This window comes from Oncorhynchus mykiss, chromosome 6 (assembly GCF_013265735.2).
Source record: "Oncorhynchus mykiss isolate Arlee chromosome 6, USDA_OmykA_1.1, whole genome shotgun sequence".
Classification (NCBI taxonomy): Eukaryota; Metazoa; Chordata; class Actinopteri; order Salmoniformes; family Salmonidae; genus Oncorhynchus; species Oncorhynchus mykiss.
In genome coordinates, this window is record NC_048570.1 from 100,219,582 (window position 1) to 100,232,821 (window position 13,240).

A 13,240-nucleotide genomic window follows, 5' to 3' on the forward strand; every position below is an offset into this window, starting at 1 on the left:
GAATAAGGTTTATGTGTCCACAGTGGTTTGGTAACCTGGTGACCATGAAGTGGTGGAATGACCTGTGGCTCAACGAGGGCTTTGCCTCCTACGTCTCGTATCTTGGGGCCAACTCTGCTGAACCCACATGGAACGTAGTGAGTCTTTCTTTTCATCATATCTGAGTGACTCCTAACTTGACTTGAGATAAAACATGTACATTACAACTTGAACTGTTGCACAGCTCTCCAAATATACCTTTTCTCATGGATTTAACCCACAAAGAAATCTGCTCTCCAAATTCCATCTGCCGGTACAAGTGAAAGGTTAAAAGCGAAGGCCTGATGTCTCCACAGACAGACCTGATAGTGCTGAAGGAGGTGCATGGGGCGATGTCTGTAGACGCGCTGGCCTCCTCTCACCCTCTCTCTTCTAAAGAGGAAGACGTCATGAGGCCTGCACAGATCAGTGAACTGTTTGACACCATCACCTACAGCAAGGTATGCTTCTAATCACACCTCTTACTGGCAACCTACTAGCTTCACAACACAGCACAGCATGCCACATTCACCTGGGTCAAAATCACCTGGGTCAAAATCACCTGGGTCAAAATCATCTGGGTCAAAATCACCCGGGTCAAAGTCACCGTGGTAATAATCATCTGGGTCAAAATCATCTGGGTCAAAATCATCTGGGTCAAAGTCATCTGGGTCAGAATCACCTGGGTCAGAATCACCTGGGTCAGTCATCTGGGTCAAAGTCATCTGGGTCAGAATCACCTGGGTCAAAGTCATCTGGGTCAGAATCACCTGGGTCAGTCATCTGGGTCAGAATCACCTGGGTCAGAATCACCTGGGTCAAAATCGTCTGGGTTTTAGTCGACTTTAAAAAAAGAATCTGCATTTCTTTGAAATAGCAAATGTCACATGTCCTCAAGGAAATTAAATTATTTTCTGTCTGCATTTCTCTTAAGGATTTTGATTCGGGCGAGAGCGGCAGGCTGTACTGGGCCATGACAAGTCAGACGTTTTATTTCTTATATCCTGTGTTCTCTTCCTCCTAGGGAGCTGCAGTTCTGAGGATGCTGTCTGAGTTCTTGACAGAGCCGGTCTTCGCCCGAGGACTTAGTGTGAGTAATGTTTATGTACATGTCTAATTACTATATTTTGTTCCACATCCTTTTGTTTAGATATATATACACTGCTCAAAAAAATAAAGGGAACACTAAAATAACACATCCTAGATCTGAATGAATGAAATATTCTTATTAAATACTTTTTTTTTACATAGTTGAATGTACTGACAACAAAATCACGTAGAAATTGTCAATGGAAATCAAATTTATCAACCCATGGAGGTCTGAATTTGGAGTCACACTCAAAATGAAAGTGGAAAACCACACTACAGGCTGATCCAACTTTGATGTAATGTCTTTAAAACAAGTCAAAAGGAGGCTCAGTAGTGTGTGTGGCCTGCAACTGCCTGTATGACCTCCCTACAACGCCTGGGCATGCTCCTGATGAGGTGGCGGATGGTCTCCTGAGGGATCTCCTCCCAGACCTGGACTAAAGCATCCACCAACTCCTGGACAGTCTGTGGTGCAACGTGGCGTTGTTGGATGGAGCGAGAAATGATGTCCCAGATGTGCTCAATTGGATTCAGGTCTGGGGAACGGGCGGGCCAGTCCATAGCATCAATGCCTTCCTCTTGCAGGAACTGCTGACACACTCCAGCCACATGAGGTCTAGCATTGTCTTGCATTAGGAGGAACCCAGGGCCAACCGCACCAGCATATGGTCTCACAAGGGGTCTGAGGATCTCATCTCGGTACCTAATGGCAGTCAAGCTACCTCTGGCGAGCACATGGAGAAATGCCACCCCACACCATGACTGACCCACCGCCAAACCGGTCATGCTGTAGGATGTTGCAGGCAGCAGAACGTTCTCCACGGCGTCTCCAAACTCTGTCACGTCTGTCACGTGCTCAGTGTGAACCTGCTTTCATCCGTGACGAGCACAGGGCGCCAGAGGCGAATTTTGCCAATCTTGGTGTTCTCTGGCAAATGTCAAACGTCCTGCACGGTGTTGGGCTGTAAGCACAACCCCCACCTGTGGACGTCGGGCCCTCATACCACCCTCATGGAGTCTGTTTCTGACCGTTTGAGCAGACACATGCACATTTGTGCCCTGCTGAAGGTCATTTTGCAGGCCTCTTGCAGTGCTCCTCTTGCTCCTCCTTGCTCAAAGGTGGAGGTAGCGGTCCTGCTGCTGGGTTGTTGCCCTCCTACGGCCTCCTCCACGTCTCCTGATGTACTGGCCTGTCTCCTGGTAGTGCCTCCGTGCTCTGGACACTACGCTGACAGACACAGCAAACCTTCTTGCAACAGCTCGCATTGATGTCCCATCCTGGATGAGCTGCACTACCTGAGCCACTTGTGTGGGTTGTAGACTCCGTCTCATGCTACCACTAGAGTGAAAGCACCGCCAGCATTCAAAAGCGACCAAAACATCAGCCAGGAAGCATAGGAACTGAGAAGTGGTCTGTGGTTACCACCTGCAGAACCACTCCTTTATTGGGGGTGTCTTGCTAATTGCCCATAATTTCCACCTGTTGTCTATTCCATTTGCACAACAGCATGTGAAATTTATTGTCAATCAGTGTTGCTTCCTAAGTCGACAGTTTGATTTCACAGAAGTGTGATTGACTTGGAGTTACATTGTGTTGTTTAATAAGTCTTCCCTTTATTTTTTTGAGCAGTGTGTATATATATATATATATATATATATATATATATATGAGTGACACATATAAAAGTGAGAACTTACAGTTACGAATATAACTACTGCTCCCTGAAGGAGGGAACGAGGTATAACATGCTATGGGGAGTCAACGACCAATCACAATCACCTGAAGAAAACTAAAAACACACCCAATGGGCCAATGAATGTAGAGCCCGCCCTCAGAAGCCACACCTTCGTGGCTATGACACCGGAGCTCGCAATCATTTCAAATCCAAATCAAATTTTATTGGTCCATACAAATATTTAGTAGATGTTATTGGCCCATACACATATTTAGCAGATGTTCTTGGTCCATACACATATTTAGCAGATTATTGAACTCACGTCGGTAGCCATGAAGTGCTTTGAAAGGCTGGTCGTGGCTCACATCAACACCATCATCCCGGAAACCCTAGACCCTCTCCAATTCGCATACCGCTCAAACAGATCCACAGATGACGCAATCTCTATTGCACTCCACACTGCCTTTTCCCACCTGGGCAAAAGGAACACCTATGTGAGAATGCTGTTCATTGACTACAGCTCAGCATTCAACACCATAGTGCCCACAAAGCTCATCAATAAGCTAAGGACCCTAGGACTAAATACCTCCCTCTGCAACTGGATCCTGGACTTCCTGACGGGCCGCCCCCAGGTGGTAAGGGTGGGTAACAACACTTCTGCCACGCTGATCCTCAACACCTAAGCCCCTCAGGGGTGTGTGCTTTGTCCCCTCCTGTACTCCCTGTTCACTTACGACTGTCTGGCCAAGCACGACTCCAACATGATCATTGCGTTTGCTTACGACCCACAGTGGTAAGGCCTGATCACTGACAACGTTGAGACAGCCTATAGGGAGGAGGTCAGAGACCTGGCAGTGTGGTGCCAGGACAACAACCACTCCCTCAACGATGAGACAGACTATAGGGAGGAGGTCAGAGACCTGGCAGTGTGGTGCCAGGACAGCAACCTATCCCTCAATGTGAGCAAGACAAAGGAGACGATCGTGGACGACAGGAAATGGACATCGATGGGGCTGTAGTGGAGCGGGTCGAGCATTTCAAGTTCGAGACAGACAGCTACGTCGGAGCCGAATCCAGTAGTCTTTGTAAATTGTGTGACACGGTCTCCTTCAGGCGAGCTGAAGAGCGAAGACTTGAGGAAATGAACGTTATAGCCAGGAAGGTGGGCTTCCTAGGGCAGGTTTTGCATTCATTGTCCCATTGGGCATGTCTTTGTTTTCTTCAGGTGAATGTGATTGGTCGTTCACTCCCCATGGTGTCTTCTCAGACCGCTGCGCCACTCGGGAGCCCCATGGCACTGCATCTCAGTGCTAGGTTCAAATCCAGGCTGTATCACAACTGTCTGTGATTGAGAGTACCATAGAGCGGAGTACAATTGGCCCAGCGTCATCCGGGTTTGGCCTTTGTAGGCCGTCATTGAAAATGACTGACTTGCCTAGTTAAATAAAGGTTAAATAAATGATTATACAGAGTGACCGACTGAAAGAGAAGTGATTTGATATTTTGAAGCTGAAATGTGACCTGATCTCTCCACAGACGTATCTGAATACATTCAAGTACAGCAACACAGTTTACCAGGACCTCTGGAAGCACCTGCAGATGGTAATACATGATCCTGGTCATAATGTTAACCTTCATATACCTGGCCCATTATTAATTAACGGCCTGATTCATTCAGACATACCTTATGAATGTGCGTAATGGGTTTTGCAGGCGTGGTTCCCGTGCGCGTGCTGAATACATTTAATTCAACTGTTGCAAAAACACCCCACTTTCTGGCTAACAGATTTTCTGGTGAAGTTTTCATTCAATAGGGTTTTTCAGTACATTTATCTTAAACCATCCCTTTAAATACGGAGTGCATTTCATTTTGTGGACTCACTAGACTACATTAAGGGAATGGGTTCAGAATACATGGATTACTGAAGGAAAGCCAGACTCTTAGCCTCTGTTTCAGGACCAACTAGTATATTTAAAAATACTCTGATCTCTGATTATTTAGGAAAATATTTATGAATCATCCTGAAAGTTGAACATATAAAACTAGCCGAATAATCCTCACTAATCTTGGAACTGTACGACAAAGGTACATGACGCAAAATGTAGTTACAAACTGAAGGAAACTAACACTACAGTTATAAATGTGAGGAAACTAACACTACAGTTATAAATGTGAGGAGACTAACACTACAGTTATAAATGTGAGGAGACTAACACTACAGTTATAAATGTGAGGAAACTAACACTACAGTTATAAATGTGAGGAAACTAACACTACAGTTATAAATGTGAGGAGACTAACACTACAGTTATAAATGTGAGGAGACTAACACTACAGTTATAAATGTGAGGAAACTAACACTACAGTTATAAACTGAAGGAAACTAACACTACAGTTATAAATGTGAGGAGACTAACACTACAGTTATAAATGTGAGGAAACTAACACTACAGTTATAAATGTGAGGAAACTAACACTACAGTTATAAATGTGAGGAGACTAACACTACAGTTATAAATGTGAGGAAACTAACACTACAGTTATAAACTGAAGGAAACTAACACTACAGTTATAAATGTGAGGAGACTAACACTACAGTTATAAATGTGAGGAAACTAACACTACAGTTATAAATGTGAGGAAACTAACACTACAGTTATAAATGTGAGGAGACTAACACTACAGTTATAAATGTAAGGAGACTAACACTACAGTTATAAATGTGAGGAGACTAACACTACAGTTATAAATGTAAGGAAACTAACACTACAGTTATAAATGTAAGGAGACTAACACTACAGTTATAAATGTGAGGAGACTAACACTACAGTTATAAATGTGAGGAGACTAACACTACAGTTATAAATGTAAGGAGACTAACACTACAGTTATAAATGTAAGGAGACTAACACTACAGTTATAAATGTGAGGAGACTAACACTACAGTTATAAATGTGAGGAGACTAACACTACAGTTATAAATGTGAGGAGACTAACACTACAGTTATAAATGTGAGCAGACTAACACTACAGTTATAAATGTAAGGAGACTAACACTACAGTTATAAATGTGAGGAAACTAACACTACAGTTATAAATGTGAGGAGACTAACACTACAGTTATAAATGTGAGGAAACTAACACTACAGTTATAAATGTGAGGAGACACTACAGTTATAAATGTGAGGAAACTAACACTACAGTTATAAATGTGAGGAAACTAACACTACAGTTATAAATGTGAGGAAACTAACACTACAGTTATAAATGTGAGGAGACTAACACTACAGTTATAAATGTGAGGAAACTAACACTACAGTTATAAACTGAAGGAAACTAACACTACAGTTATAAATGTGAGGAAACTAACACTACAGTTATAAATGTAAGGAAACTAACACTACAGTTATAAATGTGAGGAGACTAACACTACAGTTACAAACTGAAGGAAACTAACACTACAGTTATAAATGTAAGGAAACTAACACTACAGTTATAAATGTGAGGAAACTAACACTACAGTTATAAATGTGAGGAGACACTACAGTTATAAATGTGAGGAGACTAACACTACGGTTATAAATGTGAGGAGACTAACACTACAGTTATAAATGTGAGGAGACTAACACTACAGTTATAAATGTGAGGAAACTAACACTACAGTTATAAATGTGAGGAGACTAACACTACAGTTATTATTGTAAGGAAACTAACACTACAGTTATAAATGTGAGGAAACTAACACTACAGTTATAAATGTGAGGAGACTAACACTACAGTTATAAATGTGAGGAGACCAACACTACAGTTATAAATGTGAGGAAACTAACACTACAGTTATAAATGTGAGGAGACTAACACTACAGTTATAAATGTGAGGAAACTAACACTACAGTTATAAATGTGAGGAGACTAACACTACAGTTATAAATGTGAGGAGACACTACAGTTATAAATGTGAGGAGACTAACACTACAGTTATAAATGTGAGGAGACTAACACTACAGTTATAAATGTAAGGAAACTAACACTACAGTTATAAATGTGAGGAAACTAACACTACAGTTATAAATGTGAGGAGACTAACACTACAGTTATAAATGTGAGGAGACTAACACTACAGTTATAAATGTAAGGAAACTAACACTACAGTTATAAATGTGAGGAAACTAACACTACAGTTATAAATGTGAGGAAACTAACACTACAGTTATAAATGTGAGGAGACTAACACTACAGTTATAAATGTGAGGAGACTAACACTACAGTTATAAATGTGAGGAAACTAACACTACAGTTATAAATGTGAGGAGACTAACACTACAGTTATAAATGTGAGGAGACTAACACTACAGTTATAAACTGAAGGAGACTAACACTACAGTTATAAATGTGAGGAAACTAACACTACAGTTATAAATGTGAGGAGACTAACACTACAGTTATAAATGTGAGGAAACTAACACTACAGTTATAAATGTGAGGAGACTAACACTACAGTTATAAATGTGAGGAGACACTACAGTTATAAATGTGAGGAGACTAACACTACAGTTATAAATGTGAGGAGACTAACACTACAGTTATAAATGTAAGGAAACTAACACTACAGTTATAAATGTGAGGAAACTAACACTACAGTTATAAATGTGAGGAGACTAACACTACAGTTATAAATGTGAGGAGACTAACACTACAGTTATAAATGTAAGGAAACTAACACTACAGTTATAAATGTGAGGAAACTAACACTACAGTTATAAATGTGAGGAAACTAACACTACAGTTATAAATGTGAGGAGACTAACACTACAGTTATAAATGTGAGGAGACTAACACTACAGTTATAAATGTGAGGAAACTAACACTACAGTTATAAATGTGAGGAGACTAACACTACAGTTATAAATGTGAGGAGACTAACACTACAGTTATAAACTGAAGGAGACTAACACTACAGTTATAAATGTAAGGAAACTAACACTACAGTTATAAATGTGAGGAAACTAACACTACAGTTATAAATGTGAGGAGACACTACAGTTATAAATGGAAGGAAACTAACACTACAGTTATAAATGTGAGGAGACTAACACTACAGTTATAAATGTGAGGAGACTAACACTACAGTTATAAATGTGAGGAGACACTACAGTTATAAATGTGAGGAAACTAACACTACAGTTATAAATGTAAGGAAACTAACACTACAGTTATAAATGTGAGGAGACTAACACTACAGTTATAAATGTGAGGAGACTAACACTACAGTTATAAGTGTGAGGAAACTAACACTACAGTTATAAATGTGAGGAAACTAACACTACAGTTATAAATGTGAGGAGACACTACAGTTATAAATGTGAGGAGACTAACACTACAGTTATAAATGTAAGGAGACTAACACTACAGTTATAAATGTGAGGAGACTAACACTACAGTTATAAATGTGAGGAGACTAACACTACAGTTATAAATGTGAGGAGACTAACACTACAGTTATAAATGTGAGGAGACTAACACTACAGTTATAAATGTGAGGAAACTAACACTACAGTTATAAATGTGAGGAGACTAACACTACAGTTATAAATGTGAGGAAACTAACACTACAGTTATAAATGTGAGGAGACTAACACTACAGTTATAAATGTGAGGAAACTAACACTACAGTTATAAATGTGAGGAGACTAACACTACAGTTATAAATGTGAGGAAACTAACACTACAGTTATAAATGTAAGGAGACTAACACTACAGTTATAAATGTGAGGAAACTAACACTACAGTTATAAATGTGAGGAGACTAACACTACAGTTATAAATGTGAGGAAACTAACACTACAGTTATAAATGTGAGGAGACTAACACTACAGTTATAAATGTGAGGAAACTAACACTACAGTTATAAATGTGAGGAGACTAACACTACAGTTATAAATGTGAGGAGACACTACAGTTATAAATGTGAGGAAACTAACACTACAGTTATAAATGTGAGGAAACTAACACTACAGTTATAAATGTGAGGAAACTAACACTACAGTTATAAATGTGAGGAGACTAACACTACAGTTATAAATGTGAGGAAACTAACACTACAGTTATAAATGTGAGGAAACTAACACTACAGTTATAAATGTGAGGAAACTAACACTACAGTTATAAATGTGAGGAAACTAACACTACAGTTATAAACTGAAGGAGACTAACACTACAGTTATAAATGTGAGGAAACTAACACTACAGTTATAAATGTGAGGAGACACTACAGTTATAAATGTGAGGAAACTAACACTACAGTTATAAATGTGAGGAGACACTACAGTTATAAATGTGAGGAAACTAACACTACAGTTATAAATGTGAGGAGACACTACAGTTATAAATGTGAGGAAACTAACACTACAGTTATAAATGTAAGGACACTAACACTACAGTTATAAATGTGAGGAAACTAACACTACAGTTATAAATGTGAGGAGACTAACACTACAGTTATAAATGTGAGGAAACTAACACTACAGTTATAAATGTGAGGAGACTAACACTACAGTTATAAATGTGAGGAAACTAACACTACAGTTATAAATGTGAGGAAACTAACACTACAGTTATAAATGTGAGGAGACTAACACTACAGTTATAAATGTAAGGAAACTAACACTACAGTTATAAATGTGAGGAGACTAACACTACAGTTATAAATGTGAGGAAACTAACACTACAGTTATAAATGTGAGGAAACTAACACTACAGTTATAAATGGAAGGAAACTAACACTACAGTTATAAACTGAAGGAGACTAACACTACAGTTATAAATGTGAGGAAACTAACACTACAGTTATAAATGTGAGGAAACTAACACTACAGTTATAAATGTGAGGAGACTAACACTACAGTTATAAATGTGAGGAAACTAACACTACAGTTATAAATGTGAGGAAACTAACACTACAGTTATAAATGTGAGGAGACTAACACTACAGTTATAAATGTGAGGAAACTAACACTACAGTTATAAATGTGAGGAAACTAACACTACAGTTATAAATGTGAGGAAACTAACACTACAGTTATAAATGTGAGGAAACTAACACTACAGTTATAAATGTGAGGAAACTAACACTACAGTTATAAATGTGAGGAGACACTACAGTTATAAATGTGAGGAGACTAACACTACAGTTATAAATGTGAGGAAACTAACACTACAGTTATAAATGTGAGGAGACTAACACTACAGTTATAAATGTGAGGAAACTAACACTACAGTTATAAATGTGAGGAGACTAACACTACAGTTATAAATGTGAGGAGACTAACACTACAGTTATAAATGTGAGGAAACTAACACTACAGTTATAAATGTGAGGAAACTAACACTACAGTTATAAATGTGAGGAGACTAACACTACAGTTATAAATGTGAGGAAACTAACACTACAGTTATAAATGTGAGGAGACTAACACTACAGTTATAAATGTGAGGAAACTAACACTACAGTTATAAATGTGAGGAGACTAACACTACATTTATAAATGTGAGGAGACTAACACTACAGTTATAAATGTGAGGAAACTAACACTACAGTTATAAATGTGAGGAAACTAACACTACAGTTATAAATGTGAGGAGACTAACACTACAGTTATAAATGTGAGGAAACTAACACTACAGTTATAAATGTGAGGAGACTAACACTACAGTTATAAATGTGAGGAGACTAACACTACAGTTATAAATGTGAGGAGACTAACACTACAGTTATAAATGTGAGGAAACTAACACTACAGTTATAAATGTGAGGAGACTAACACTACAGTTATAAATGTGAGGAGACTAACACTACAGTTATAAATGTGAGGAAACTAACACTACAGTTATAAATGTGAGGAGACTAACACTACAGTTATAAATGTAAGGAAACTAACACTACAGTTATAAATGTGAGGAGACACTACAGTTATAAATGTAAGGAAACTAACACTACAGTTATAAATGTGAGGAGACTAACACTACAGTTATAAATGTGAGGAGACTAACACTACAGTTATAAATGTAAGGAAACTAACACTACAGTTATAAATGTGAGGAGACACTACAGTTATAAATGTAAGGAAACTAACACTACAGTTATAAATGTGAGGAGACTAACACTACAGTTATAAATGTGAGGAAACTAACACTACAGTTATAAATGTGAGGAGACACTACAGTTATAAATGGAAGGAAACTAACACTACAGTTATAAATGTGAGGAGACTAACACTACAGTTATAAATGTGAGGAGACACTACAGTTATAAATGTGAGGAAACTAACACTACAGTTATAAATGTAAGGAAAATAACACTACAGTTATAAATGTGAGGAGACTAACACTACAGTTATAAATGTGAGGAGACTAACACTACAGTTATAAATGTGAGGAAACTAACACTACAGTTATAAATGTGAGGAAACTAACACTACAGTTATAAATGTGAGGAGACACTACAGTTATAAATGTGAGGAGACTAACACTACAGTTATAAATGTGAGGAAACTAACACTACAGTTATAAATGTGAGGAGACTAACACTACAGTTATAAATGTGAGGAGACTAACACTACAGTTATAAATGTAAGGAGACTAACACTACAGTTATAAATGTGAGGAGACTAACACTACAGTTATAAATGTGAGGAGACTAACACTACAGTTATAAATGTGAGGAGACTAACACTACAGTTATAAATGTGAGGAGACTAACACTACAGTTATAAATGTGAGGAAACTAACACTACAGTTATAAATGTGAGGAGACTAACACTACAGTTATAAATGTGAGGAAACTAACACTACAGTTATAAATGTGAGGAGACTAACACTACAGTTATAAATGTGAGGAAACTAACACTACAGTTATAAATGTGAGGAGACTAACACTACAGTTATAAATGTGAGGAAACTAACACTACAGTAATAAATGTAAGGAGACTAACACTACAGTTATAAATGTGAGGAAACTAACACTACAGTTATAAATGTGAGGAGACTAACACTACAGTTATAAATGTGAGGAAACTAACACTACAGTTATAAATGTGAGGAGACTAACACTACAGTTATAAATGTGAGGAAACTAACACTACAGTTATAAATGTGAGGAGACTAACACTACAGTTATAAATGTGAGGAGACACTACAGTTATAAATGTGAGGAAACTAACACTACAGTTATAAATGTGAGGAGACTAACACTACAGTTATAAATGTAAGGAAACTAACACTACAGTTATAAATGTGAGGAGACACTACAGTTATAAATGTAAGGAAACTAACACTACAGTTATAAATGTGAGGAGACTAACACTACAGTTATAAATGTGAGGAGACTAACACTACAGTTATAAATGTAAGGAAACTAACACTACAGTTATAAATGTGAGGAGACACTACAGTTATAAATGTAAGGAAACTAACACTACAGTTATAAATGTGAGGAGACTAACACTACAGTTATAAATGTGAGGAAACTAACACTACAGTTATAAATGTGAGGAGACACTACAGTTATAAATGGAAGGAAACTAACACTACAGTTATAAATGTGAGGAGACTAACACTACAGTTATAAATGTGAGGAGACACTACAGTTATAAATGTGAGGAAACTAACACTACAGTTATAAATGTAAGGAAAATAACACTACAGTTATAAATGTGAGGAGACTAACACTACAGTTATAAATGTGAGGAGACTAACACTACAGTTATAAATGTGAGGAAACTAACACTACAGTTATAAATGTGAGGAAACTAACACTACAGTTATAAATGTGAGGAGACACTACAGTTATAAATGTGAGGAGACTGACACTACAGTTATAAATGTGAGGAAACTAACACTACAGTTATAAATGTGAGGAGACTAACACTACAGTTATAAATGTGAGGAGACTAACACTACAGTTATAAATGTAAGGAGACTAACACTACAGTTATAAATGTGAGGAGACTAACACTACAGTTATAAATGTGAGGAGACTAACACTACAGTTATAAATGTGAGGAGACTAACACTACAGTTATAAATGTGAGGAGACTAACACTACAGTTATAAATGTGAGGAAACTAACACTACAGTTATAAATGTGAGGAGACTAACACTACAGTTATAAATGTGAGGAAACTAACACTACAGTTATAAATGTGAGGAGACTAACACTACAGTTATAAATGTGAGGAAACTAACACTACAGTTATAAATGTGAGGAGACTAACACTACAGTTATAAATGTGAGGAAACTAACACTACAGTAATAAATGTAAGGAGACTAACACTACAGTTATAAATGTGAGGAAACTAACACTACAGTTATAAATGTGAGGAGACTAACACTACAGTTATAAATGTGAGGAAACTAACACTACAGTTATAAATGTGAGGAGACTAACACTACAGTTAT

The 13,240-nt window shown here is 37.7% G+C and overlaps 1 protein-coding gene across 1 annotated transcript in view; it reads left to right on the forward strand.

The window, feature by feature from the left end:
- The window catches only part of LOC110527036 (aminopeptidase N), a 54,344-nt gene that overhangs the window by 21,046 nt on the left and 20,058 nt on the right, over positions 1-13,240 (forward strand). Inside the window, exons 6-9 of the mRNA XM_036981726.1 lie at positions 24-137; positions 336-479; positions 1,043-1,108; positions 4,320-4,385. Of these exons, the coding sequence (XP_036837621.1) occupies positions 24-137; positions 336-479; positions 1,043-1,108; positions 4,320-4,385 (390 nt within the window). The remainder of the gene's footprint in view (positions 1-23; positions 138-335; positions 480-1,042; positions 1,109-4,319; positions 4,386-13,240) is intronic.